At 46.6% G+C, this 26,864-nt stretch overlaps 1 protein-coding gene across 1 annotated transcript in view; it reads left to right on the top strand.

Moving 5' to 3' along the window:
- NT5DC2 (5'-nucleotidase domain containing 2) overlaps positions 1-25,724 on the top strand; it is a 28,706-nt gene extending 2,982 nt beyond the window's left edge. The window contains exons 2-14 of the mRNA XM_040590179.1: positions 5,039-5,223; positions 6,024-6,098; positions 8,020-8,075; positions 9,882-9,975; positions 13,709-13,837; positions 16,924-16,984; positions 17,635-17,737; positions 18,250-18,351; positions 20,158-20,239; positions 23,835-23,921; positions 24,407-24,547; positions 24,779-24,843; positions 25,359-25,724. Coding sequence (XP_040446113.1) covers positions 5,039-5,223; positions 6,024-6,098; positions 8,020-8,075; positions 9,882-9,975; positions 13,709-13,837; positions 16,924-16,984; positions 17,635-17,737; positions 18,250-18,351; positions 20,158-20,239; positions 23,835-23,921; positions 24,407-24,547; positions 24,779-24,843; positions 25,359-25,620 — 1,442 coding nt within the window. The 3' untranslated portion in view covers positions 25,621-25,724. The remainder of the gene's footprint in view (positions 1-5,038; positions 5,224-6,023; positions 6,099-8,019; positions 8,076-9,881; positions 9,976-13,708; positions 13,838-16,923; positions 16,985-17,634; positions 17,738-18,249; positions 18,352-20,157; positions 20,240-23,834; positions 23,922-24,406; positions 24,548-24,778; positions 24,844-25,358) is intronic.
- The last annotated feature ends 1,140 nt before the right edge of the window (positions 25,725-26,864 follow it).

Raw genomic sequence — 26,864 nt, 5'->3', positions numbered from 1 at the left:
TAAGCAAGTGTATATGTTTTTTCCTAGATCTTTCAAACTTGTAAACGTGGCTACAAAACAGCTTTCCTAAGGAAACTTTAAAATAACTTATTGCCTCTGCATGACAAGCTTGATCATGGTTAAATGTGAGAATTACTGAGGATAGAGACAAGTTTGCAGACAGCAAGAACTTGATTAAGCATTGGTAATACTGAGAGTGTAGCTCGGAGGTAGTCCTTACTCTTTTTAGGTCGTGTAGATCCAGAGATACCTTTGCATCTAAATAATGTAAACTGCAGTCAGCGACATGTGCCCATTACATGTGGAAGTGGGAGAGATGACACCCCTGTGTGATCATTGCATTAGTGATTTTGGTGTGGTGCAGAGGTGTTTTTTACAGTTCAGCACATTTTGGTTCTGTTTGTGTTGCTAATTTCAAGCAGGCACAAAGATTGAAGCACTCACTCCTTGTCAAACTAGTAAACTGGTCTAGTGCTATGATAATAAATGCCCTGCAAATTGCTTAGGGAGTGTGCATGTCTCGCGGGTTGTGGCACCTATGGATTGAGCTGGGACTGGGAATGACAATTAGCAACCAGAACTGGAGGTGTGACCAGTTATGTTAACTTCCCAATCCTGCTTTCCCTAAATGTAAACACTTTTTCTTGTAAAGAACTCCTATAGCAGCATTTGTCTAGTGCCTTTGTGTATATAAAAAATGTAATGTTGGCATGAAGCAATATTTTTTAATACTACTTTTGCTTGGTGTTCATTCACTTTTGGTGAGAAATGCCAAAATATTTAGGCATAATGGCATAAATTCAAGAGTATGCTCCAGAGTAATTTTCAACACTCTATTAATATGGTTCCTCTGTGATTTAATGTTCTTTTAAGTAGTATTTCCCTCTCCCTACCCTCTTGGTAGAGGCGTCTTCAGCGGGTTGGAGGGCTTTGCGGGAAATGGTACAAAACAACACTTAAAAAAGGATAAAGAGGTACTCGGAAGGGAGGAAAACTGGCAGTTTGTCTTTAGAAAGCAAGTCAGTGTGAGCAAAGGGAACTTCTTGATTCATGAAGAATGTGGAGGATGGTGGCCATCTGCTTTTCAGTATCATTCCTTTTCTTGCTAGTCTTACAAAGAAATTAGTGCGATGTCTGCTGTGCTAGACCTCTGGGAGTACAAAGGGTGTGAGAGGTGGGTGTGAGTTGCCTTTTTTTTTGTGTGTGTGTATTATTCTTCGCTAACATGCTGCATCTGAGGCTGAGAGAAATGGAGTGTTTCCTGCATGATGCTGTTGGTACCCCTGAGAGCTCAGAAAAGCATGGGACGTGCTTGGCACTGGAGCTTTTTCACATCAGAAAGGGCCATATGGTGTCTTGGCATCTCTAACCATTGCTCACAGTTAATTACCTGCTTTTGTTTCCGTCTCTGCTGTCATGTTGGAAATAGAGTGTTATTGCTTTCTAACAATGTGGGCTATTGCCTGGGAAGAGACGCTTGTGCTGTCATGAAGATATTCTGGTTTTAAGCAGCTGTTCAGGGCCCTTAAAGTGAAGGCAATGTGTGTTCACCTTGTATTTACACCCACGTGTAAAAAATGCATGAGATCAAACACGCTTTCTTGTGGTCTGCCTTTGTTGCTGAGTTTCATCGTGTACCATGGATATGCAGACACTTCCCTTAAAACCATCAGAGTTGCAAACCGGAGCAAATTGTGCAAGTGTGCAGATTCCAGGGGTTTCTATCTATTGCAAGAGCAGGTTTTTTTCCTACTGTCCTCAGATGTACGCATGGTGGTTCTCCCTTAGATCATACTTCCTGGGTGAAGTGCTGAGTAGACAGTGACTAACTTTTGGTATCATCTCCCTTTTCCAGTTAGGACCCAGATGGAAAGAATAGTTGGGATTATATTTTTTTAATAAGCAAAAATGGATTTAATTTTGGGTTTTTTCTTACTGTAATTTATTGTATCTGTCCAGCAATCTGTTACGGTGTCTTGGCAGAGGAAAAACCGAAAGCTATCATTCTTGAAAAATGGCATCTCTGTGGGCTTCTGGAGTTGTCATCGGTTTGTTATGACCTGACAATTGCCATGCAAACTGAGGCAAAGATCCCAGGCAGAGAGAAAAAAAAAAAAGCAGAGCAAACCAACCAAACAAACCCCCAAACTTCTTAAAACCTGGCTCAGGAAGGCAGGCATGGTTGGGCTCTGGTATAGAAACTGATCTTGCATGTGTTCCCAGCTTCTGTCTCTTCCCTGCCCTAGTTTGAGCCTGCGGAGAGACTGTGTGAACTTAAAGAGGAGATGGACGCCTGCCGCTTTATTGAGGAGGGTGCTGCAAATGGACATTTACACTGAGCCAAATGTGCAGCATGAGTCCCTGGACTGAAACCCAGAGTTTTTTCCTCCTCTCTAGCAGATCAGTGACTTTGAAACTACTGTAAATTTAAGATGGAGGATGGCGGCGTGGAAAGAGCAAGCTGTCAGCAAGCTGCTCTGCGTTGGTCTGGTGACCGTGATGTGTGGATAGGAAGCACAGCAAGGTGTGGGGTGCTCCGGCAGGTGTGCGTAGGGAACACACTGTGTGTGAGGCAATGGTGATAAAGTGTTTTGGCTAGCATACGCAGCCTTTTTTGGCTCTTACGAAGTTAAGAGAGAACATGCTGTGTAAGTTAGTGACAAAAATATCTGAGTGGGGTGAAATGGTCTGGGCAGGAGACTGTCAGCGAACAGTGGAGAGGCTCTGCACGTTTGAGGCTGGCAGGGAGGAATATTGCTTCATCCAGTGGGTCTAAATATACATCATAAATCATACTGTGGCAGTTTCTGCTTATGCTTCTGATCACAGATAAGACTCACTTCATGTGCTTGGCAAATCTTAGGCTACCCTTTCCTTGTTACAAAATCGTACTGCTCCCTTAGCTTTTCCTGACTGTAGTTTTGCAAAAGTTGTGGCTGGCATATGTTGTTGAATCTAGATGGGTCTCATGTCTCCTAGGAAAGGAGAGATGAGATTCAGGCAACAATATTTTGTGCTGCTCTCAGTCTATCAAAATGTGTTGTCATAAATGTTTGCAGATGGTGAATGTTGGAAGAGCTTGACCTCTCTGTAGGGATACAGTAGCAGCAAGTGGGTTGCAAATAGTGCTTTCATTAGAAGAGGAAAACTCTGGGTATTTGCACCGTGATGTGATTATGGTTGTGTCAGTTTCCTTGTGAGGAAGAAAAATAACACCCTGCAAATCCCAGAGTATGCTTAGAAAAAGATCTTCCCACAAGTTATCTGGAGGTGAGGGCAGGAAGCGGAGCTCTGTTTGTTTATGGTGCAAGGAGCATTTATGATGAGAAGATGAAAGTTGTGATCATCTGAACCCTATTTATGTTTCCAGTCTTTTAAAAATCCCAGTGGGAAGTACTCTGATTGTGTCCGCTGTCTTCAGCCTCTTCCAGAAACTTTGCCTCCAGCAGAGTCACTGAAAGAGAGCTCTTGTTCCTGCTGCGTAGCCAGTGAGTCAGCCCTTCTGCCTTAAAATACTGCTTGCTTTTGTAGTAATTCCTCTGTAGTTGATCTGGTGAATTGCATCTGAAGACCAAAGTCAAGTCAGTTAGGAGAGAGGGATGGGTATGTTTTGTAATGCATCTCCTCTGAAAAATAACTATTATTATATATCTGGATCCTGTTTCTTTGGTCACCTTTTTGGATTAGTGCTTGAAAATGTACTTTGGACTTTAACCTAAATTCTGTAATCATTCCAGACAGAGTCTTTATTGGGAATGGCTGGTGTCTCTTTCTAATAATGCTTTTTTTTTGTTCTAGTTTCAGATGAAACTTGGTTGTATAGCAAGGAAGCACTAAAGAACCGGCACAAGGGTTCTTGCTAAAAGCCAAAAGTTAAGGTAGGAAGGGAAAAATAAAAATCCTACCTGCAGATGCTGTGTAGGATCTGGAAAATGTCTACATTTTTCCTATAATTCAGAGGGAAAATTACCCGTCTTTGAGAAGGGAGGAAACATCTCCTTCCCCTCTCTGTCTCCCAGTGTGGATGTGACTAGGCAATGTACTACAGGGAACTATTTTTGTTGCTCTTTCTCATCTTGCAATGGGCAGCTCTTGTGGGGCAGGAAGCCTGGGGAGGATCTGTTCCTGTCTCTCCCACTGTACTGCAGCTAAAGCTCTCTGCTCTCTAGACTAGCTCTGAAAAAAAGGCGTACAGGTAGTTCAGCTTCCAGGTGACTTAACCTCCGTTTTCCCAGTGCTCTGGGGAGCACAATGTTGTTCACAAGCATCTTGAAGAGTAGCCCTGTTTTGAAGTGACAAACCACACGCAACGTCTGAGGTTTCCACAGCTGTTTATCAGAGGAAAGCAGAGAACTTGTTGCTATCAGCATTACGTGCTCCAGGAACGTAGCTTAGTGTGGGGTTTTTTTTTACATTTTGTTGGTGTTTGTACAAAACATTGTTTTATCCAGCCCATTAATAATAATAAAAAAAAGCCCAAACAGTACCTGCAGGATTGCTCTGTGAAGTCTGGCTGCTTCTGTGAGAAACAAAAAATGCCAAAAGACAAACCTCAAAATTCCTAATTTGAAGTCATCTAGACTTTTTAAAGAAGAGAGTTAACCTGTTTGTCTCCAGCAAGTTTTGTGAGGAGCGGGTGTTTTTCTGGTGATACATTGCAGCTACCTTTCCCATTGCTGAGCCTGCCTGAACTGCAGCTGCTGTGAGCTAGAAATCGGACACTTCGGAATCTGGTCTGCTTTGCTTCATGTAGGCCAGAGACCCCAGGACATTGTTTTGCATCTTCCTGACACAAAAGGTCAGTCTTGCTGTGGAGGTGGTTAGCACCATCAACAGAGGCAGCCAGCGCTTTCACAGTGTGTTTTTTTCACGGGGAGGATTATTTGAGCGAGTTAATGGCAGGAGCCTTCGACAGCAGCACTGTGCTCCTTTGCTGCTGCTGTGTGGTACTTCCAGCTGCTGCCAGGTCCAGAACAAAAAGTTGACATTTCAGTGATTCTCTCAGTTTCTCTAACCTCTCCCCTTTCCCTTCTCTTAGACCTCCTTCCACCAGGAGTCTGCAATCTCCTCAACCCGGCCGCTATCTACGCTAACAATGAGATCAGCCTGGGAGACGTGGAGATATACGGCTTTGACTACGATTACACATTGGCACAGTATTCTAATTTACTACACTCTATGATTTTCAACACCGCCAGAGACATACTAATAGAGCAATTCAAGGTAACGATGTGCTAAGAATTTCCACTCAATTAAGCTTGCTGCTTTTGTTGGGATGCCCCAGACTGCTTGCAAAATGGCATTCTGCGCATGTGTCTATTACTTGTTCTATTGAGATAAATTCTGTGTCTCATGATCTTTGATTGCAGAAAGTTTTGTCTGTGCATGGAATCGGTTTCCTTTGAGACAACTTACTGTGCTCTATATTCCTGAGGTTTTATAAATATGTAGCAGGAACCTTAGTCTAGAAAGGTCTGGTCTGTTTTACTTAACTATGGAAATGATGCCTACAGAATTGCTGGTTTGAGGTACACATGGTGGATAAACATGAACCGTGGGCCAACACTGAAACCGTACAGGACTTGACATGTGCAAGTCAGTATAGATGACACTGTATAGAATGCCCCATAATGGGCACCCTGATTACAGTAGGTGACTGGTCTGTGCATTTTCTTCTCATCATGTCTTTCTTTTTAGAGGGACTCTGCAGTGTTGTTGCTTTGCCAAATATATGCATTGACTAGAGCATACTAGATGTGTCCTCACTGCCTGAGCGGATCTCTTACATTTTCACTAGTGTCCCTTACATGAGAGAAACTAGTTTGGGGATCCTGATCCTTTATGTCTTCCTCCATTCATCCGTCTTCTTCACTGAAGGGGCAACATGCCAGTGCATCTGTTCCTTGGTTGGTTTACTCCTGGGTTAAGACTATGAGTAAAAGTAATCCAGCTCAACAGGAGAAATAATTTTGTTGGTAACCCAATGCTTATGCCTCTAACGATGTCACTGTTTGTCTTCCCAGTATCCAGAAGGGCTTGGGAAGTATGATTACATTCCAGGGTTTGCCATACGGGGACTTCACTATGATGTACAAAAGGTAAGCTGTACAAAGTCCAGTCTCCTGGGCTTTGTCTTCCATTGCGTTATGCTTTTAGTGGAAATACTTTCTGTCATTGCATGCAATAACATTGATCACCAAACTGTCAGTGAGTCCAGGTGGCTGTGCTTTTCATTGTGTGGCTTCTTCTTGCTTATAAACCTTCCAAGGGAGAGATGTCTTTTGTGTTTGCATAGCTTTTAGCAGAATGGGACATCCTGGCTAAGATCTGGTAAACAGCCTTGCCAATTTAAAAGTCAGTTAATTCTACAAGCTAATTAATAGAAAACGTAGCCTTGTTTGTGTGATCATTTCTGTCTTTCATGAAGTTTAAACAACAAACCTCAATCCTGCATCTATGAGTACTTGCCAGGAGCAGAGGCATTATGTCTAACACTAATAATAGAAACGACTTGTCAGGAGAATGCTTTAGGAAGCCTTCCCCACCCCCACCCCAAATAATAGGACTGCCTGGAAAGAGATCCAAGCTACTTAAAATGCATGCTTCTTAGAAGCACGGGCAAGCAAAGTGCAAGCGTTAGCTTTAACCCTTTTCAGTACTCTGGACTGATTCCCTGAAAGCCTGATGCCCAGTGATGTCATGCTGGCTGCTGCAGCCAAGCAGTCAGGTGTAAGCACAGAAGAGAAAGTCGCTTCACTGTAGTAGCTTTTCTTATGCTGAGCTTTGAGCACATTCAGGGAAGCAGGCAGTACAAGCTGGAGTGTATGCGCTGTTCTCCAGCAGTGGGAAGAAAAGAAAATGAAGAAAAAAAACGATATAGAGTTTTCCCATGTCTTTTGTCCTACCTGTGGTGATGGCATGGCAGCAGACTGCTCATGCCTCTGACTTTGTAAAGTGAGGAGTAAATCTATGACAACTTAAGTGGTTTTTTTTCCTGTTTAAATCTCTGGCTGATATATCACAGAAACACAGAGCCTCACCAAGCAGAGCACCCCTTGAGTGAGTAGAGGATGAGAACTCTTCTTTTCTCAGGAGCAGAGTTTGCAAAACACGCAAAAACCTGGGTAGTGCCTATCTTAAGTAAATCTTTCAACATATTTGCCTGCACTCCTCACAAACTAGTGGGAGGTCTGCCCACGGTGTAGCAAGTTGCAGCAATATGGTATTGTGGTAAAAGAAGGTGCCTGAAGGTTGTGAGTGCTCTGTGTAATGAATTACCTTGCACTATGGTAGAAACAGTACAAATAATTTGATGCTCTGTCCTTATTCAAGTTGCAGAGCGATATGGGTTTAGCGTGAGGCTGCTTTCCATGCCCCGATGATTTGTGTTATGGCGTCAGAATGATGGATGGAGAAGGGATGACTGATGAATAGGGGAGTCTGATAAAAAAATAAATGCAAAGAAAGCTCTTTTACCAGTCTTATGTGCTCTTAAACATCCCTCCTTAAATGTCTGTTGGGGAGAGTAAAAAGTGGTGGAGGGGAGAGCTCTTGTGTGAAGAAAATGACTGGGTGCAGCTGCACTCTAAACCAAAACTTGCCCACTTTGTTCTGCTTAACGTGAATGTGACAAGAAATGGATCTCTTGTGCACACAAAGCTCCTTTGGAATGTATGTGATTTTGAAAAGGAGATAAGAAGAGACTGTCTGAGTTACAGAAACTTTGTTCTCTCAGTTTTTTAACTGCATCCCTGTCCACAAACTTTGGAGTGTAAGAGACAGTGATATTTTGGCTCATAGAAAGACAGTCTTTTACTGGAGAGGCCAATAAAAAGTCACGGTATGAGTGAGCCTGTGTAAAAGTGGCTGGAGAGTTAAGTGCAGCTTAAAGTACATAATGTGGGATGTTTATGTTGGATTTTATTTTCTTAATGTCATTTGTGTCAAACTTGAAACTTACATAAGGTTTCAGTGTAAACCTACTCAATTCTAACAGTAAATATCTATGTCTTATCACAGAGTCTTCTCATGAAGATCGATGCTTTCCATTATGTCCAGCTAGGAACAGCGTATAGGTCTGTCAGTTTTGAAAATTATTTTCTAAATGCTCATATATGCGAAAGTGGATTGCTAAATCTGAGTGTATATTTGTGGCAAATGGGGGGGGGGGGGGCGGGTTTGAGCAGAGCACAGTCTCATCTGGCTTATCCTGTTTGCACTTGCTTCAGATGCTTACTTGGCATATAATTGCAGGGAGGTTTTTTTCTCAAGCATTTCAAGCCAAGTGTGGGTGGGAAGACCTGGAGCTTTTTGTAATGGTTAATAACACATCTGATCACGTACTCTGCGTGATGTCTGAGTTGCAGCTACAGCACGCCTGGGTTAATGTCTGTGAGCAAACTGTGACTAGGAAAGCACCACTTAGGAAAGCACCACTCCATATGTGGTCCACATATGGCCCTGTCTTCTCCAGGCAGGAGTGTATCCCAGCAGTCATCTGCTGTGCCTTGTCACAAAGCTAAGAGGAGGGTGGTCTGGATGTGCAAACAAAATCTTAAAGCAGCGCAGACATATCAATGAAGTAATGATGCATCGGAATCTAGGCTCAGTTTAAGGCCTAGGTTGTCCTATTTTTCCTTTTCTTCTGTTGCTGTGCAAAGAGAGCTGGGCATGCTTTGAAGTGAGTGGCTAAAGCAGTGCAGAGTAGACTTGTCTCCAAAAAGTTGTGAGACTGGAGAAAACCTTGCCCCAATGTGGAGTGGGGTTGGTGTGTAAGAAGCAGTAGAAGCGTCTATTCATAGATATCGGTAGCAAAGCTCCTGTAAATCCATGTTCTATTTCCTGAGCATGGAAGCCAATGTGTGTTTTTTTCTTGAACTATGCCCTTTTACTGTTAAGCTTTCAGTTGCAGTAAACACTCAAAGAATATTAAGAAGGGAGTTGCATAATCAGAGAGAATTGGCTTCTTTGAATCGGTTAGGTTTTTGGGGGGTGGAGGGGAGTGGAGAGGGCAGAGGGGGCTAGTACAGCCCCATATTTCACTTCAGCTTCATAAAGAGATTCTTAGTGAAAACACATTTAAACCTTTTTTTTTCCTCCTACTGTCCTTTTGTAACTATCCTTCTTGGAGTATCCTTTTCCTAAACTGTCCTTTGCTTTTTGAGCGCAACTGAGGCAACTTTTAACTTCTTAGAGGCTGTACCATGACTGAATAGGAAAGGAGAAAGAGAAAGTTCCTGACTGCTTGAGTAAACAGCCATCAAAAATTGTGCAAGAGGCAAAACCTGCAGCAGTCAGCTAACTTGGTGCTTGTGAAGGGTACAGCTCATAGCCATACCTGTGATTATAGTGTTTTGGGGAAAACCAGTGACCTCTGTTGAAAGGTCTTAGTGAAGAACTTGTCTTGCTTAGAAAAACCGAGTAAGAAGGAAACCTTATTTTCAGAAAGCTCTTTTCCTACACCTTTGCATTTCATGGTGGTATACCTCGTGGAAGCAATCTCTCCAAACTGACAGTTACCCAGTGCTGCCAACTCAGGGCCGGGGGTGGGGGGTGGGGGGGTCGATTTGCTGGGACAGTCCTGTCAGCAGGCTGACAGCATGCAGAGAGAAGCCGCTGTCTGAACTCTCAGCTGGAATGTGGATAAAGCTCCTCAATTAACTTGAACGAGCAAACAAGGTGTCTGGAGAATGTGTCGGGAAAGGTTTTATGTGAATCTTAAGAAACCATGGAGCTGTCAGGCTCTCCGGCTGTTTCTTTTGTGCAAGAGGAACGTGTGAATTTTAGAGAGGAACCTGTTTGTCCCACCTCCTTTCTCTGCAGTTTCTGTAGCTCTGTGCAGACTGGTGATTGTTGACAAACTATTTCTGGTTTGCATCTAGAGGGCTCAAACCAGTGCCTGACGAAGAGGTGATCGAACTCTACGGTGGTACGCAGCACATCCCCCTGTACCAGATGAGTGACTTCTATGGCAAGGTATTGTAAGCCCTTTACTGCTATGATGCAGCAGCTCTTTTAACAGCTGGGAAAACAGAATGAATTGTATGAGCTTGTAAATGACTCCAGCCTCCCTTGGACTGGGAAAGGCTCAGTCCCTAGTGAGCTGCAGTGTGTGTTTTTGTTCTAGTGGGAATTTGCCCCAGAGGTTATTTAGCAGTTTAGCATGTGAAAGCCATCTGTTAAGCATTCCTAAACACCCCAGGGCTATTGGCCTATATCTGAATGGCTCTGGAGACTGACAGGGAGATGGTCCCTGCTTGTGCCTTGGCCAAATCTAGCTCCTAAGCTACTACCTAAGCAGTCTGCAGTGATGGTGTTTGCAGTGAGTTGTGCAGGAGAGGGGGTACGTGTGTGTAGCAGCAGGGTGCTTGCAATGCCTTTTCTTTGGTGTTGGGTAAGGGTTTTTTCCTTCATGAAAGGGATCTTCCTCCATGCCTCTTCAGACCTACTTAGTGGATGTTATTCATAGGGTCGGCATCCATGAGTACTGGGGATTTTTTAGGCAGAAAAGTTTACTGTCACAGTAAATTACTGAAGGTCTGTCCATAGGAGCTGTAGAAATCCTTGAGTTGTCTGAACTAGAGGAAATTAGGAGACATTTTTCTTCCTCAAGTGCCTAGTGCGGTGCAGTGGGCAAGCAGGGCCATTCACATCCCTTTCCCTCCAGAACTGCTTTGTTTCTTGCCCTTTGTTAGTTCTGTTGCCTTAGGGCAAGCTTCCTCTGCTAATATCCCTTTGAGTCTGCTGTGTGAAGTCTCCAGGAAGGTCACTTTTTGATTTCTCTGTCTCTCTTGGGAACAATTTTATCTGAGCGGTTGCTTTCTGCATAAGTACATACTGTTTATAGCTCAGTGTTGTTTCTAGCTTTGAAATAGGATGTTTCTGCTTAGAATTTGCTCTCTCTGTAAACTGCACTCCATTCGCCTCCCACTGTGCAACTCTCCTCACTCCTGGCAAACCTGAGATGATTTCACCTTTCTTTTAAAATAATTTTAAGTATGAAATCTGCTTTGAATTGTGGCCTTTTGTAGGGCCAGGTGCTCGTGCCAAGGTGCCATTCTTTGCTGCTTTGTATGTACCAGATATTTTCTTATTTCCTGTAGTTAGTATTGAAAAATTCCGTATAACATTTGGCCACAGAAGTAAGGATAGCAAGTTATTCATTGCCAAGAGGTAAATCTCCTCTCCTAGTAGTATAATGAACTTCGTAAACTAACAGGTGGATCCCAAAGAGAATGAAAGTGTATACAACTAATGGCATTTGCATACAGCAATGTCTGCTCAGCCTGTGCCACAATCGTATTAGTGGGAAGGCATCTGGGTTTAGATGACTGCTGGTGTGAGCCGGTGCAGTGCGGTTGGTGTGGAATGAGGCTGTAGCAGGGATCTTTAATCTTGTCCTTAGTCTGTCATGCTGATGTTGCTACCTGTGTGGGTAAGAGGAAGGTCTGCCAGGGGGTGATTCCAGGCAACAAGGTGTAAGACAAGTGGGACTGATGTAGCTGAAGTATATAAATACTCTCCCTTAAGAGTTTTCTTGATCCTCTGTTGGAAGGAGTGCGTGGACAGCTATCGGCATCCCAACGCCTGCAATAGGTAGGCACAGATCTTGACAGGGGTTAGGCGATGCAGCTAGTGTGGCTTTTGCTGGCAGAACTAGTGATGGCCTGTAATGAAGAATGGAGAACTCTAGGATGTTGTGGAAAAAGCGTATGTAGCATTCTAAAACGATTGTCCAGTTTTCATCCTGACTTGGTCGCTGTGTCTGCTGCAAGGAAGTCAAGGCTACTAAAGGGAATGGGGGGGAAGCTGGACTTGCCTTGTAGGATAATGACACAAGGCACAAAAATTAAACCAGAGTTGACAAGGTAAGTGTTTGCTGTTAACACTGAACATTTCACTGTCTCCTCTATGCTTAAGGTCTTGAAAGGTGGGACAGGTCGTTGATGTGCTGCACTCTGTTAAGTCCCACATCTAGTGATTTCAGTAGGAACTGCCTGTCTTTGTCCCTCTTGCTTCTTTCCCAGAATCCCTGAGCAGGAAAAAAAGGTGGAGGCTGTTTGCAGGAAATTTTGATTTTACTAGTTGGAGAAATATTCCTGTCGCATCAAAACGGACAAAGTCTGTTGAAAGGACTCAGTATCACTAAGCAGCACCGCCATGTGCAGTATGTGGCCCAAACCAGAGGGGGTCCTTTGTGTTACTATGGCTGTAGGTCTAGTTGTCCTACGCTGGCTGGGTGGAAATTTTGTAACCCTCAGCACACTGATATAGCTTTTGATTGCAGTATATTTTGGTAATAGACCTCAAGAAAAATGCCATTTGTTATTCCTTTGCCCTTTTTGCACCGTTTTTCTTGACCCCAATTTGTGCTGTCCCAATATTGCCTTTAGATGGCGCTGCAGAGAGTGCATCTCTTGTTCTACCCTTCCAAGACCGGCCTAAACGGGAAATGTTACCCCGTTATTACATCCTGACACGAGAGGGGCATGTGTTGGTCATTAGACAGCGTGTGCCCTCTGTCAGCTTCCACGATGTGTACCTTGTGTGATCTTCTGGGGGGTGCTTTCATGTCTCTCTTTCACATAGCTATAATAATTGCCTTCTGATGTGGACCAGTATTATCCTAGAGTGTTGCAGTTTTGTGGCTTCAGTCATGGGTTGCTCAAAGCTCACATGGACAGGCATGGCACGACTGGATTGCCTTGGCACCTCTGGTGACCAGGTTCACTGAGAGGTCTGTGCACCTCCTGAACTGCTTTTCATACACAAGGGCTTACTAAATGTCCCCTTGGCTTCTGGCACTTGAGCGATGCAAGATGAAAAGATTGATTCCAGCTTCAGCTTACCAGTGAGACTCACCATAGTCCTCTGCACAGGTGGTACAGACTGAATAAACAGTCTTTATTTTACTTGGAATTCCTCTCTGGAGCCAAAGTTGGCTGTTAACCTGCTGATAGGTTTGTGATTGATAGGCAATAGAAATAGCAAATATATGGGAGAGCTGCAGCCTTGCCTAATGCAAGGTGAGTTTTGCTGGGTCGGGATTTAATTGCCCATTTCCACTTGACCGCTGGGCGGGCTGAAGTTCTTTTCCTTTGTGCCTGCTCTGGGTTTTCCGTAGTGACTCAAGGCCAGACAGGCACTGGCAAACTGCTTGTTGGAGCGATTCTTGTGTGGCTGTGTGGAACCTCGCTAGGCTGAGGTTAGAGCAGCTTTGGTGCCCGTGTGTCCAGTGTTGCAGCCTGGTTTAGATGAGCAATGGGGCATCTCCAGCAAGGGCCACAGCTGCTTCTGTAGCAGGGTGCTGTCTGTTGGCACCTCTTTTAACACCAAGAGGCCAGGTGGGAAGCAGAGGGCATGGGTTTGTAATAAAAGTTAGTGTATTTTTAAAGTTATTATTTTACTCCCTACTTCCTGCACCTTCATCTGATGTTGTTTATAATTCTGGGTTTGTTTAACGATTTCTGTGAAGCAGAAGCCTCTCTTGTTAAGTGTTAACGCATTAGGTTAGTGTTTTGGTTGAGAAGAGAGGGCTGCTTGCTGGGTGGCTGGGACTTCCCACATGAGTGTTTTGTTGGGTTCTTTTGTTGTTAGCCTGGAATGCCTTGCAGACGGTGCTGGGTGATGTGAGTGAGTTTGTTTGGCTTTGCATTATTATTTTAAGTATTTTTTGTTTAATGTGTCTTTTTCATTTTTTGTTTTCCAGGGTCCATCACTTAAGCAGTTTATGGACATTTTTTCTCTTCCTGAAATGACACTGCTCTCTTCGGTCATCGATTACTTCATAACTCATGGTATTGAGTTTGACCAGGTGCATCTTTACAAGGATATATCTGTAAGTAAAATGTCAGCTGCCCCATAGCTCCTATCTCATCAGAATTGTGAGCCCTTTGGCTTGGTAGCACTGGTGAGCTCTGCAGTACCCAAACCTAAGGGGCTGTTAATGAGTAGCCTAATATGACAGCATTGTTGCCCCTTTAGATTAAATTACCAGGGAATATTCAAAGCTGTGTTTTCAGAACATGTTAGTTTTCTGTCTGTACTACAGAGCTGGTGTTGCTGTATGTTATCTCTTGCAGGAGTGCCTAGACTGGTTAGGTTGAAGGTCCTTCCATGGGAAATATGTCACAAAGCTCGTGTAAATGTTTTCTGCTACTGCAAACTTCTAAGCTCTATGTTTTCATGTTAATGTCTCATTTTTCAAAGAGGCTTGGTCTGACCACGTACCAAACAGTTTGCTTTATACAGCAGTTGTTGTGAAGCACCTGTCCTTGCCTGCTCTTAGAATCCACCCCTTCCCTTTGCAGCTACATAGTCGTCTGATCCTTTGGGGATGTTTTCCAGTGGGTGACTAGCTTTAAAGAGCCAGTTACTCCAAGGTGCTGCTACCTATGCCCTCCAGCTTCACTCCCAGCATTTGAAATGGCTGCTTGGGATTATCAACATTGTTAGGGAGTACTGTTTGACAGTTTAGTTAATGCTGCAGGCAAGATGTAAGTGCTTGATATTGCTGCCCTGGGTGACCTCTGTTGACAGATGATGCGTCTTCCTTGGTAGCCAAGCCTTATTGCACGCCTTTTTCCATGGAGAGAGGTTTTTGATTTGTACCTCATGGGAAACTTACGCTCATCCACTGGTAGCAGCCCATACATATGTTGTTCAGTCGTCTTGTGAGGGAAGTGGAGCACCACGCCGGTGCTGCTGCTTTTGTGATAAGGATCCTTGTCAGCTTTGCTGCAGCCAGAGATTACAGCTTACGTTCTGACCTTCTGTTAGTGCCGGATAGGAGCATGCCAGCCAGTTTCCCACAAGACCTTAACATGTTTCTAGGGTGTTAGTTGTTGTTGGGTTTGCTCTTGGGGTGGGGAAGTTGGGAAGAGGGGATGCAGCTGACTCCTGAGGCCTTTTATCAAGAGTGTCTTCTGGACCTTCTTTTGAGGTCTAAATGGGCACGTTCCTAATTGAATTCTTGAAAGCACGTGGGTGGTCGCCACCACCTAATATATACTCAATACAGGGCAAATGGTGTGCTCAAACCCTCAAATTCCTGAGTGCTAATCCTGGCATTTGTCTTCACATCCATTGCTGAGGGATGGGTAATTCCTGAGGAGTGGCTGAGGTAGGCAGGGAAGAAAGCTATGACAGAAAATCTGTGCCAGTGCCTGAAATCTATACTGGAAAGTTGGAGGCTGTCCTGTGTTCTCACCGCAAGAGTTCTTGCTTTTTTCTGTACGATGAGGATAACATTTTTGCAAAACTTTCCCCTTGACAGTACGTGAGTGCAAGTGGAAAGAGGTGGTTTGCAGACATAAGCACAGAGATCTTTTTGTGCTTACACAGACAGGTGTCCGAGAGGACTTGCATAGCCCCGACTGTTATTGCAACACAGGCTAACAGGGGGCTAAGACATGTCTAAACCTGACACTCTTCTGTAATTCTTAGTAGTAATTCTGATTGCAGCTCCTTGTGTTTGGGAGCAGGTTGAGTGATACAGACACTGCGCTGAGTCAAAAGGGCAGACCCTGAGGCAACGGTAAAGTTTGAAGCTGACTTGTAAACCAAGTAGTCTGGTCACACCAGTTTGGTTGCTTCGTATTGGAGAGTAAGAACCTCTTTACCCTGCTTTCTCATAGTTTTTGAGTTTTTGAGCCCTGTTTGACACCTCCCCAGGCTACCACAGTTTTATCTGCAGGAACCTTGTTAGTGCTTTTGCTTTTTGTTCAGTTTCTTTTCAATAAGGCAGTCTCTTGGTGAATGAGATGTGACCTCTGCCTTTTTACCATTCAAATCCACATGGTGGAAGGAGACTCCTGAAACTCTGTTTTGAAGAGGTGACACCTCCTCCTTTGTCATCTCCCATCTAAGTTGTAAATTCTGGTTCTCTCCCCATTTTGAAGGCAGCGATTTTGGGGTGATAAGCAGGTCTCAGCAGCACTGCTGTGAGACCAGGTGACTGTGGGGAGTTGTGTGCAAGTGTCACTGTAGCAACGTCAGTGGTGAGTGTGGGAGTCCAGTCTGAAAGGGCAACTCCTGAAGGAGCACATGTAGTGTAACAGGGATTTAAGGGTCCTGGGGAAAGGCAGCATTTCTTTACCTATCTAAATTGTCAGGGATGAAAACGGTACTGTTAAAACAAGCAAAATGTATTGCTGCTCTGGCAATGTCTTTGTGTATCTGGCATATCTCATTGGATGGAGACTTGGGACGAATCTCAACTGGGTGTGTCCAAAAATGTGTTGCATCTTGGCCTCTGGCCTGGAAAATAGAGGATATTTGGATGCCCTTGAAAATAATCTGTTTTAACTTGCCTTCCTCCTGAAAAGTCAGCATCTCTGTTTTTGCAAAAAGCCCTCAGCCTCCTAGTGGAAGCTTCTGCTCTGCCTGTACCCACTGGCTATCCGGAGCTGGGAGCTGTAGCCCTCCTTGGCTTGTGGGGAGCGTTTTGGAATTACAGATGCTCACCTCTGCTGCTGTTCACCTTGGCCATGCTCCCATCCTTTGGGTCACGTTTGGCAGAGCTTCCACAGGCATAGGGAGGAAGAAAAGCCAGCTAGTGTCTGGGCCAGTACAGTTTTGGGGCAGTTGATGGTTTTGGAGTTGCAGTCGTGATTGCCTTGATAACAGTGTGTTGACATGTGCTGGTTTCCAGTAGCAGGAAGGAAATGGTGCTTTCACAGATAGGTTTTGAGGTTTTTCCCCTTGTACTGCATCAGCTGAGCTAGCCACTGTGGTGTTCCTTTTGGCATGTTGGTGAGCCTGTTCTCGTTCTCTTGAGCATTAATGCAGCTTTTGTTCATTCAGCAAGAAGCGGGGATGCATCATTACTGGTTTGTTCCTCCGTGGTGACAGTAGGTTTGCATGCTGGGAAACAGGAATGCCATGCATAAAATTGAAATTTTTTTTCTCTGCCCTTTTCTTTAGGATGCTATTAGAGATGTACATGTGAAAGGAGTGATGTACAAATGGATTGAAAAAGATCTGGGTGAGTTAAATGGAGCTCTGGTGCCAGATCCATTTTGATGTGTCTCGTACTATGTGGCAGTCTGTGTAAGACAACTGTGTAGGCCCCACACACAGTCACAGGAGTCCGGGGGACACAGAACTTGATCGTGCCTTGCCTAAAGGCAGCTGAGGGGTAGAGTGGCATTAAGAACCAAATGATATTTAGGGTCAGGTGAAGGATCTATTTTAATGGAGGAAACATCTACTTCATTGGTTGTGTTTCTGTTTCCTTCAGCTCGTAAGTGAGGGATGGCGGTCCTTGGCATGATGTGAACATGCAAAGGTGCCATCTGGGAAGGCTTCCTGGTCATTCAGGGGAAAGCAAGCTCCTGGCAGCAACATGGTCTGGAGTGGCTGTGACTGGCCCTTGTGAGGGTTTGCTTTCAGCCCTCTTTTTTTTGCTAGCATTTTCTGTTCCTCAGTCTTTTTCCTCTAGATGCAATGACTGAGGATGAGGAAGGCCATTTTGTCACCACGATGGTTCACTATCTGCCTGCTGAGGTGGATCTAACTCAGGCTTTTTGCATCCCTTTGTGGTAGAGGGGCTAGGTTTGTTTGTTTGTAAAGAAATGTGGTCATGACTTACGCCAAAACTTTTTGATTTATGATGTCTGTTTTATTCCAATATAGAACAGTATATTCTGCATGGGGATGAAATCTATGCTGTGCTAAACCGACTGGTGAACCACAAGAAGAAACTCTTCCTCATTACAAACAGTCCCTTTAGCTTTGTGTAAGTACCATTATTGCACACTGATGGGTCACCTCAGCACAGTAAGAGCTGTGCACTGCGGTCTCTGCTGTGACCATTGGAAAGTTGTGCGCTAGAGGGTTTTGTGGCAACAGTCACGACAGTGCTCTTTGGGAACCGGTTGTGGTGAATGTTGCACCCCGCAGCACTCTTTACATCGACTCTCACTTTTTGAAGAAGGTACAAAGCTGTGTAAGGGCACAGTATTCCCGAGCTGCCACTTTGGATCACCTCCAGCAGCTTTTGCTGCATCACAGACTTCTCAGCACTTACCATGGTACAGGAGAAGGGGTGGGACAGCTTGAAACAGTCAAAGTGCTACATCAATACTCCATGCCATGAGGACAGCCTTGGAGGATTCACAGATCTCTATGCTGCTTCTTTGTTACTGGAATGAGAGTAAATTTATGACAGACTGCTGTAAAGATGCAGTGTGTTGGGTGAAAAAAAAAAGAGTACTGGCTCTGTTAACTTTTCTGTTCTTTTTTCTTTAGGGACAAAGGAATGAAACATATGGTTGGCAAGAACTGGCGGGATTTATTTGACATGGTCATTGTGCAAGCTGACAAGCCCAACTTCTTCACTGATCGACGGAAGTACGTGTCCTGGGGCAATGCTGCGCTGCTGCATGTGGGCCTGAGGTTTTGGGCCTCCTTCCCTAGAGCAAACAGCTTCTTTTACCTTCCAGAAAAGTAGTGGTTTTCTAAGCATAATCGAGGTCCAGCAGGCATCCAGCCTTCTGCTGTCTTCTCAGATACTCTCTGAGGAGATGAAAACTGACTGGTCAGGGAATAAGTGGATAGAATGGGTACTGCCACGCGGAAGGCATGTTTCTAAAATTGACTGTCTTTAAGCTTCATAAGTTTTGTCATGGTCTGAGCTTAACTTAGATTTTTAGGGGTAATAATATACTTAAATCTTCAGAAAGAAAAGAGGAGTGGAATGGTATGTATGAGAACTGGCCATTTCTTGGCTTTAGGTCTCTTGAGAGTATGCCAAAACCTTCCCTTTTCCTGTTCCCCACAGCAAATATCTGTGTGGTTTGGGTTTTTTGTTTGTTTTGTTGTTAAGTTACTGGATACATACTGGTTGGTAATCGGCAGCTCTGGAAGCCTTCGTACGTGGTGGCTGGGTTTTGTGGTCAGTTAGGAGCTGCCAAGGGACTAGCTGATAGGCAAGCTGCCGTCCTCGCTTTGCTCTTTGGATTCTTTGCTCTGGGAACTTATGTCTGCTTTGTTGTCTCAACTTAGGACTGACCAGAACTTACTGCCCTTAAGAGAGAGGTCTGTTCTTTCCTCTCTGTTTCTTTTCTTCCCCCATTTTCCAGGCCATTAGCATAAACAGGAGTAAACCTACAAAACGGCTTTATAAGCTGTGCTGACCTGGTAAAGGTTTACGTCGTGGGTTGGAAGTGTCTTACAAATGTAGTCTGGAGCTGTGATGACCTGGCCCTCTAGGAGATAAATCTTATGGCTGCATGGTGCCTAACGTCCACTCGTGTATTGGGCCAGTGGAGTGACAGGGCACATACATCCAAGGTGAGGGGAACTCCTGATGGCGAGCTGTAGTGAACTGGAAGTGTCTGCCGCAAGGGAAAATGCGGGTGTGCCCTGGAAACCACGTTTGGTTGAAAAGCCCTCTAGGTAGGTACAGCCCCAGGTAGGCTGTAGAGTTCATGGTGGGAGGCTGGACTCTTTCTGCCCTGTGGCAGCTCAGAATCATACGATACTTCTGGATAAGACTGTGCTCTGCTGGCAGCAGGAGCAGCTTCATACCAAGGCTTTTGATCTGGGAACTCACAGTTTGGAACTTCTATCCCAAGAGGGAGCAATGTTCCTATTGAGCAGGAATGTTCATGGGGGTCAAGTAACTTAAGCCTTGTTTTGCTTCATCTGTCCAAGTGGAAGGTAATGAGTCAAGCCCTCGGGAACAACGGGAGCCAGCTTGGGTCGGCTGCGGACACCATCAACACAGAGGCTGCTTTCCATCCACTCTGCAGACTGCTTTATCCTATTAAGACATTCCACACTCTGTTGGGCTGGGGCATAGCCAGACTGGAACAGGACACAAAATGTTAAATGGCAAGGCCTTCTTAGCCATAGCATTTCAGAGGGAGTCATGTTAATATATTTTTTTTTCCTTTTTCTCTGTATCTGAAAAGCGAGAAGAGTTGTTAGGGATACTGGCATGAAATGGTTACAGTGAATGGAAGCATTTTGAAAAGATATTTCTCTCTCTCACTTTCCCTGAGAAAATAGTGCAGAAGGTCGCTTCATGTGTAGGGCTTTTTATTACGAGTTGTTACATAGGTAAACAAGTTTTCTGATTCAATTGTTGTGGTTGCTGGGTAACAGTCGCCAAAAATCAAAAGAAGTTGATGTCTCCCCTGGTTTTTTTTCCAGACCTTTTCGAAAACTGGATGATAAAGGCTCACTGCAGTGGGACAAAATAAACCAGCTGGAGAAAGGAAAGATCTACAAAGAGGTAAAGTGTGTGGATGCATAAGGGGTACGAAGCAAGAGTCTGAAATGGTAGGGACTTACAAGACATCTGCAGTTTTGGAAAAGCCTGGAAGTCACTGGAAAACAGGAGAATCTTCTTAGCCAGGGTGGGGGGAAATAATGGGTGCTTCTGTAGGTCACTTGTGGATGTCTGATGTTTGAAAAGCAAAAAATAAAGTCCTTGAAAAGAGCACCCGTGATAGAGGGCATTTGTAAGAAGGCACGCTCAAAGATCTGTGTGCTGCAGTGGCTGGTGGCAGTGAGAGATGCTCTCTGTCCACATGCAGAGAGCTCTTGCTGGCCCGGTAGGACACTGTCCCTCCAAATGCTTCCAGCCTGCTCTCTTGACATGCTGTGGAACAATAGCGTTGTGATTTGCGTGCCTCTGAAAAGTCTTTCAGCTTCTGCTGGGATGTAAGCATTAGCATAAAGGGTCTTTTGCTGTACTGGAAAGCCCTGCCAAGGCCTGCGTTGCCTGTCAGTGTGCGATAAACCAGCTTCTGAGAGTGGTGAGAGGTGCTTCATGCCGTAGTGTAGGAAAGGCTGCTCTCCTGGCAATCGCAGCTTTTCACAGTTGCAGGAAGCAGAGCTGAAATAAGGTACAGCAGAGCTGACTGGTAGGAAAACTTGTCTGCAGCTCTGAAACAGTTTCCTACCCAGTTCTGTGAAGGCCATGGTGTAGAAAGGCGTGTAACAAAAGCGATGTATTCCACCCAGCTCAACTGGGCTTGGCATTAGAGGTGGAAAGACAGGGATAAGGGGCAAAAAGGCAAAGTGAGGCCAGTTAACTCAGGGTGTTGGGTGCTTGCCTTTCTGCCCAGGAGGACTTGTGCTGAGTTATCTCTGCCAGGCTGAGTTCCTGAGAAGAAGTGGTAGGAAAACATCCTCTGTATGTGCAGCAGGGGTCAGTGAATGCCCCCTGCCCCACTGTACAATGAAACCTTCACCCTAGGATCTCTGTTTTGACATTGTCCAGTGTGGCCGATAGTGCAGTTTTCCCTTGGCTCTTTTGATGTCCTGGTCCTGAAAGTCTTGTCCTGTTTCACACTCACTCGTGACAGAGGGGTTCCCCAAGATTGAGATAGTTGAGGGTAAGAAGGCAGACCTCTCTGCAATTGATGTGTATGCCAAGATCTTCCACACCTCACTCCAAACTGTCCTCCATAAGGCTGGAGGAGGTAACAGAGTAACAAGGGCGATCAAACAGGGCACAAAGCCTGGCTCCTGGCTCTCTCCCCTTCCTGAAGGACCAGCATGTCCAAAGGATGGGCCATTACTCTGGTGAACTTGCTGCCTTGGGGTGTTCTTGTAGCGAGTCTGTCCCCTGAGAAAACGTTGCCTCCGGCTTTAGGACAGTTTGTTCTTGGTTGTGTGAGCTGTCCAATCCCACGGGAAGAAACTGTTAGTGAGACAGCGGTCAAGTAGCTGGGACCTGACCGGTAATAGAAAAGTAGGTCATGTTGTTGAGTAGCCTCTGGCCTGTCTGGTGGGTCTGTCAAAGTGCTCTGCTAGCATCCCATCCTCTGCCAAGAGCTACGAGCTGGGAACATGCAAATAGAGCTCATACAAAGTCTCTGTCCCATGGGCAAACTTTCCCAGTGGGTTAGCAGCTCCCCCAGGAGTAAAGGTGCACCTCAGCCGTGGGGTTTGTTGCTGAATTAAATCCTGCTCTTGACCACCTGTGTCTTGTGGCCACAGGTTGCTCACCCAAGTGAATGGTGCATTGAGGAAGGGAAAAGGTGAAGGAGGAAGGAGAGATGGGGTAGAGTTTGGGGCTTCTCTTCATTCCCCCCACCACTACGATGTTCATCTGACTGCTTTGAGGTTGTGGCCCATCTGTGGTTCTTGGAACGTCACAGAGCGTGTATCCTGGCTGTAGCCACTCTGTCCCCAGCACTTTTGGTTTCTTAGAGTGCCACAGTATGCTTCTTTCTGGCAAGTGTTAGTGGCCATGGACCTTGCTGTGCTGGTGATGTTGTTAGAGGCCTCTGAGCTGTTCCTGTCCCCTGAAGCACAGCTGTGTTGTGGTTGTGCTGTGGGTATCTCATACAAATGGGACAAATTGGTGTTTTGCACTGGGGACTGGGAAGTTCAAGGGATGGCCCTGTAGTCCTTTCTGATAGATGTGGGGTTTTCTGGTTGTGACATGTATGTACTCCCATCGCTCCCCTAGTCTGCGATGTCAGGAGGAGGACAGCCAGCTCCTGGAGGTCACCTAACAGGTCTGTGGCTCAGTAGAGGTCTGAGCACAAGTTTCCTGGCTGTCAGGTTGTCAGGCCCACTGCTGTTCGAGCTGACGAGAGCACAGCAAAAGGACCATCCTCCACCCAGGGCTGTGGTCCATTTCCCTGCTCTGCCAGTGGCTTCCTGAGCAACGGTCAAGCGAGCAGCAGCAACGTCATGTGCAAGAAATGCAGAGGCCAGCCTGCACAGCTCCAGTGATAGCCTCAGTGACGCTGGAGCAACAGGAGGCCCAGCACCCTGGTTCTGGGTACCCTTTGCAGTGCATACAGTGTGTTGCCAGTGGCCAGATGCAGGGCTGCAGGCCGCTGTGGGGTGTGGCTTGTGTTTGGGGGTTTTCTGTCCAGGCTGGTGCTGTTGGGTAGGCATGCTAGCTCTTCCCTGGCACTGGAGACTGGGTGGAGAGGTTGCTGCTTAGTGCCTTGCAGGTTTGCATTGATTGCTTGTGCTGGCACAGTCTCGACTGCTGGCGTTGATGGGGCCTTTTCCTTTCCTAGTGGGTTTTGTTTTTGTTGTGACTCATGTGGAAAACTTGTGTGGAGATGGAAGGGGGGTCACTGACATCTCCTCTGTGTGCAGATGGGTGTTTGGAAAGCCTTGAAAGCTGCTCTGTGCTGTGCTTTAGCTGGTGCTTTGGGGGTTGGTTTGTTTTACTTAGCTGTGAGTCTGCCCAAGCTGCCTGGCTTTTCGGCTTGGTGGAGCAATTCCTGTGAACGCATGGGTGGTGTTAGTCTTGTGTTGGGATGGTGGTCAGCGATGTGAGAACAGCCTCAAGTGCTCCTGACTCAGTGAGCCTTGCATGATGGTGCTCACCTTGCCTCTGATGCACCCTGCGAGGTGAAGTCATTATTGCCTGAGCCCAACAACTTCTAAACCCAGAACACCTGGGGTTCTTTCTGTCCATCACTCAGACTTTTCTAATTTAGGTGTCTTTCACTTTTGGCCTCTACATGGCCTCCTTTCGTTGCCTTTTTAGTCCATGTAGTCCTCTTGACTTGCTGTGCCCTAGAGCACAGAACTTCCCCTGAATTGCCTATTGGGTTTGGAAGAGTTTCTGCCTTTTTCTGTAGCCTAAGAAAAACTGAGGGATGTACAAGGGGTGTTGTCACATGGGAAGAAAGTGAAATAAAGTGTGGAATGACAGAAACCTCTGGGTTTAGATGGCGGGGGGAGTGAGCAGGCTGGCATTTCACGAGAGTGCTCCCATCTGCATGTGGTAAGGTGGCACGTCCAGTTGCACTGAGACCGCTGCTGGGGTGACTGCCCAGTACCGTACAGTGAGGATGGAGGCATTCAGCCTGTAACCGTGTTGCTCTCTGTGCTCCTTTGACTTGCAGGGTAACCTCTTTGATTTCTTGAGGCTGACAGGCTGGCGTGGATCCAAAGTGCTGTACTTTGGCGACCATCTGTACAGTGACCTTGCGGTAAGTGATAAGGTCTTTGCTCTCCAGTGAGGTGGGAGCAACCCTGTGGGATTGTTGTGGTTGCAGCGGTGTTGGAGTATAAGGCAAGGCCCTGATGTATGTGCTCAGGTCTCCGCTATGCTGTGCTGGGTGCTCTGTGCAGGCTGTGGCTTTCGGGGCATACATATGACACATAAGCATCTCCAGTCTGCTGTTGGGCAGAAGGAACCAGTGGAGAAAGGGCTCCTGAAGTACTTTCTGTGGGTAAAGAACATCTGCTGGCCTCTGAATTTGAGAGCAGCTTGTCTGGATCCCACATTTCTAGGTGCTTCATGCAGCTGATTGGCCAGGAGATGGCTGTTACTGGTATGACCTGGCATGGGCCATGGACGCCTGTCCCCTGAGAATCTATAATGGGAACAGACCACTCTTCTAGGAAACAGGGTTGTGCTTGGGTTTCAGTCTTTATGTTGAATTCTTTGTTGTTTTCTCACCCTGACCTCTAGGACCTCATGCTGCGTCACGGCTGGAGGACTGGAGCCATCGTTCCTGAACTGGAGACGGAGATTCGGATCATAAACACAGAGCAGTACATGCACTCCCTGACCTGGCAGCAGGCTCTGACAGGGCTGCTAGAGAGAATGCAGGTAAACAGCTCCTGTCTGAGTGGGATGGGTAATATGCTGCCTTCAGAGCCAGCATTTTGGACTTAGCATGGGAATTGGGGGATGTACCACCTTGCCTGTGTTCGCAAAAATATCTCATCCTCCTGGTGCAGTGGGCTCATGGGTCTGGGAGTTACAGTGGAAACTGGGAGAGCTGAGATGTGGCCTGGCAGGACTGATGCAACATGGTGCTTTCTGCTGTTGTCTTTGCAGATGTATCAGGATGCGGAGTCGAAGCAAGTGTTGCTGGAGTGGATGAAGGAACGTCAGGAGATCAGGTGAGTATTGTCCCCGTCACTCATGAGGTCTCTCAGGGGCTCCCAGGACTGCACTGGGTCTGTTTTGTGACCTGCTTTGGGGGACAGTGGTGCTGCAGCTGTTGGCCTGTGGTCCTCCCTGGCGTTGCTTGTCTGGGGCGGGGGGAAGCAGCAGTGCAGTCCAGCACCTGGGAGGTCAGACTGGTTTTGAAGGCAAGGTGGGGAAGGGGAGGTGTCGCCCTGCACTGGGAGGAGCTGATGGGCCGGCTGCTACTGCAGCTCCTGGCACTGCAGGAGGGTCCCTGTCCTCCCTGTCGGTAACAGCTACAGTAACACCGCATCTGACTTACTCCTGTAGGAGTGCACTGAAAGTTCATCACAGTCTCACTGCATGGGGACTGGTCTGCATCACAGCCTGTGTGGGATGGTGATAGCAAAATGTTTCCTGGGAGTGGGGTGGCCTGGGCTAAGGGATTGGAGGGGGAAGACTCTGCGACCATGGCCTTTTATCTTCAGAGCACTCTCTCTTTCCTCAGGTCGCTGACGAAGAACCTGTTCAACCCCCAGTTTGGAAGCATCTTCCGCACCTTCCACAACCCCACGTACTTCTCTCGGCGGCTGGTGCGGTTCTCTGACATCTACATGGCATCCATCAGCTGCCTGCTGAACTATGATGTGAATTTCACCTTCTATCCCCGGCGCACCCCTCTGCAGCACGAGGCTCCGCTCTGGATGGATCAGCTCTGCACAGGCTGCATGAAAACCCCCTTCCTGGAGGAGATGGTGCATATCCGGTGAAGGGCCAGGTACTCGGGCAACAGCACAGTGCTAGTCTGTACGTGGGGCCGGGCTGCTCGGCCAGCGGCACCTCTGTCTACCACTAAAGGGCGTTTGACACTTAAGTATGTGTGTAGATGGTGTGTTTTATTTTTTTCCCCTTCACTGGCTCCATCCCTTTCCCTGAGGTGCTTTGCAGGCTGGACAGAGGGCGGGTGCTTGTTGTGCACCATAAAGGAGCCACAGAGAGTCCTCTGTAGGAGTAGGTGAGATGGAGATCCAGTGCTGGCAGTGGGGAAGCTGCTACTCCCTGCTCTGTGCCAAGGGAACTGGCTCAGAAATGGAGCCCCGGGTCTCTGGTGCTTGGAGGGTGCGATGCAGCCTCCCACGCGGGCTGTGACAAGGTGTGGCAGGTCTATAGCTGCAGGGATATCAATCCCCGGGTGCTACGGCATGAGGATTCTGCAGGCGGGCACTGAAGGGACGGGGTTGCTGACTGGGCAACCCGCAAAGTGCATCAGTGACTGCATCACGTATGACAAACCAGTGACAGTGTTACCCATCCAGAACTGGTACCAGCAGCCCTTGGCTCCATCCCGCTCTCTGCCAGACTGGGCTGTCCAGCTGGTGACTCTGGCAGGTAACAGTTAAACACGCAGGATGTGCGAGTCCTGAGTGAGAGATGTGTGGGAGTAGGTCAGAAGGTCTAAAAACAAGCGTTTGGTGACATGCCTGCTTAAGTGAGCTTAGTGCCACACACTGTCAGTATTTTTGGGTTTGGTGCCATGGGACATGGGTATTTTGCCAGCTGATGCAGTATGAGCTGTTGGAACTTGAAGAGGGCAGTGTTCAGGCTGTCGGGGAAGGTGCACGGCTGCCAGTAGAGGTGGTGGCCTCCCACCTGTTTGCCAAGACATGGCCTAAGGTGTATGGCAGGGCTGGTGAAGATGTTGGGACCGGGGCGAGTATGAAGTGCTGCTGGGTGTGGGGGGGTCAGAAAGGGGAACGTGGCCATGCAGAGCACTGCGGTGGCTCCTGAGGGACAGGTGGTAATAGCGATGCCAGAGCATACAGGACAGGGGGCAAGGGTGGCAGCCTGGAGGCCCAGGCAGGTCAGAGCTACATTAAGATGTGAGGTGGACAAAGTAGGTTCTTCACCCAGCTTGGGGTCATGCGGGTTTTGGCCAGGCTTCAGAGTGCACCGAGGGACAGGCAGGGTGTTGGGGAGGGGCAGTTATGTGGGTGAGGGTTGGTAAGAGTTTGTG

Source organism: Falco naumanni, chromosome 4 (assembly GCF_017639655.2).
Source record: "Falco naumanni isolate bFalNau1 chromosome 4, bFalNau1.pat, whole genome shotgun sequence".
Lineage (NCBI taxonomy): Eukaryota > Metazoa > Chordata > Aves > Falconiformes > Falconidae > Falco > Falco naumanni.
The sequence above is the reverse complement of the archived record's forward strand: the minus strand, read 5'-3'. Positions and strand labels throughout refer to the sequence as shown.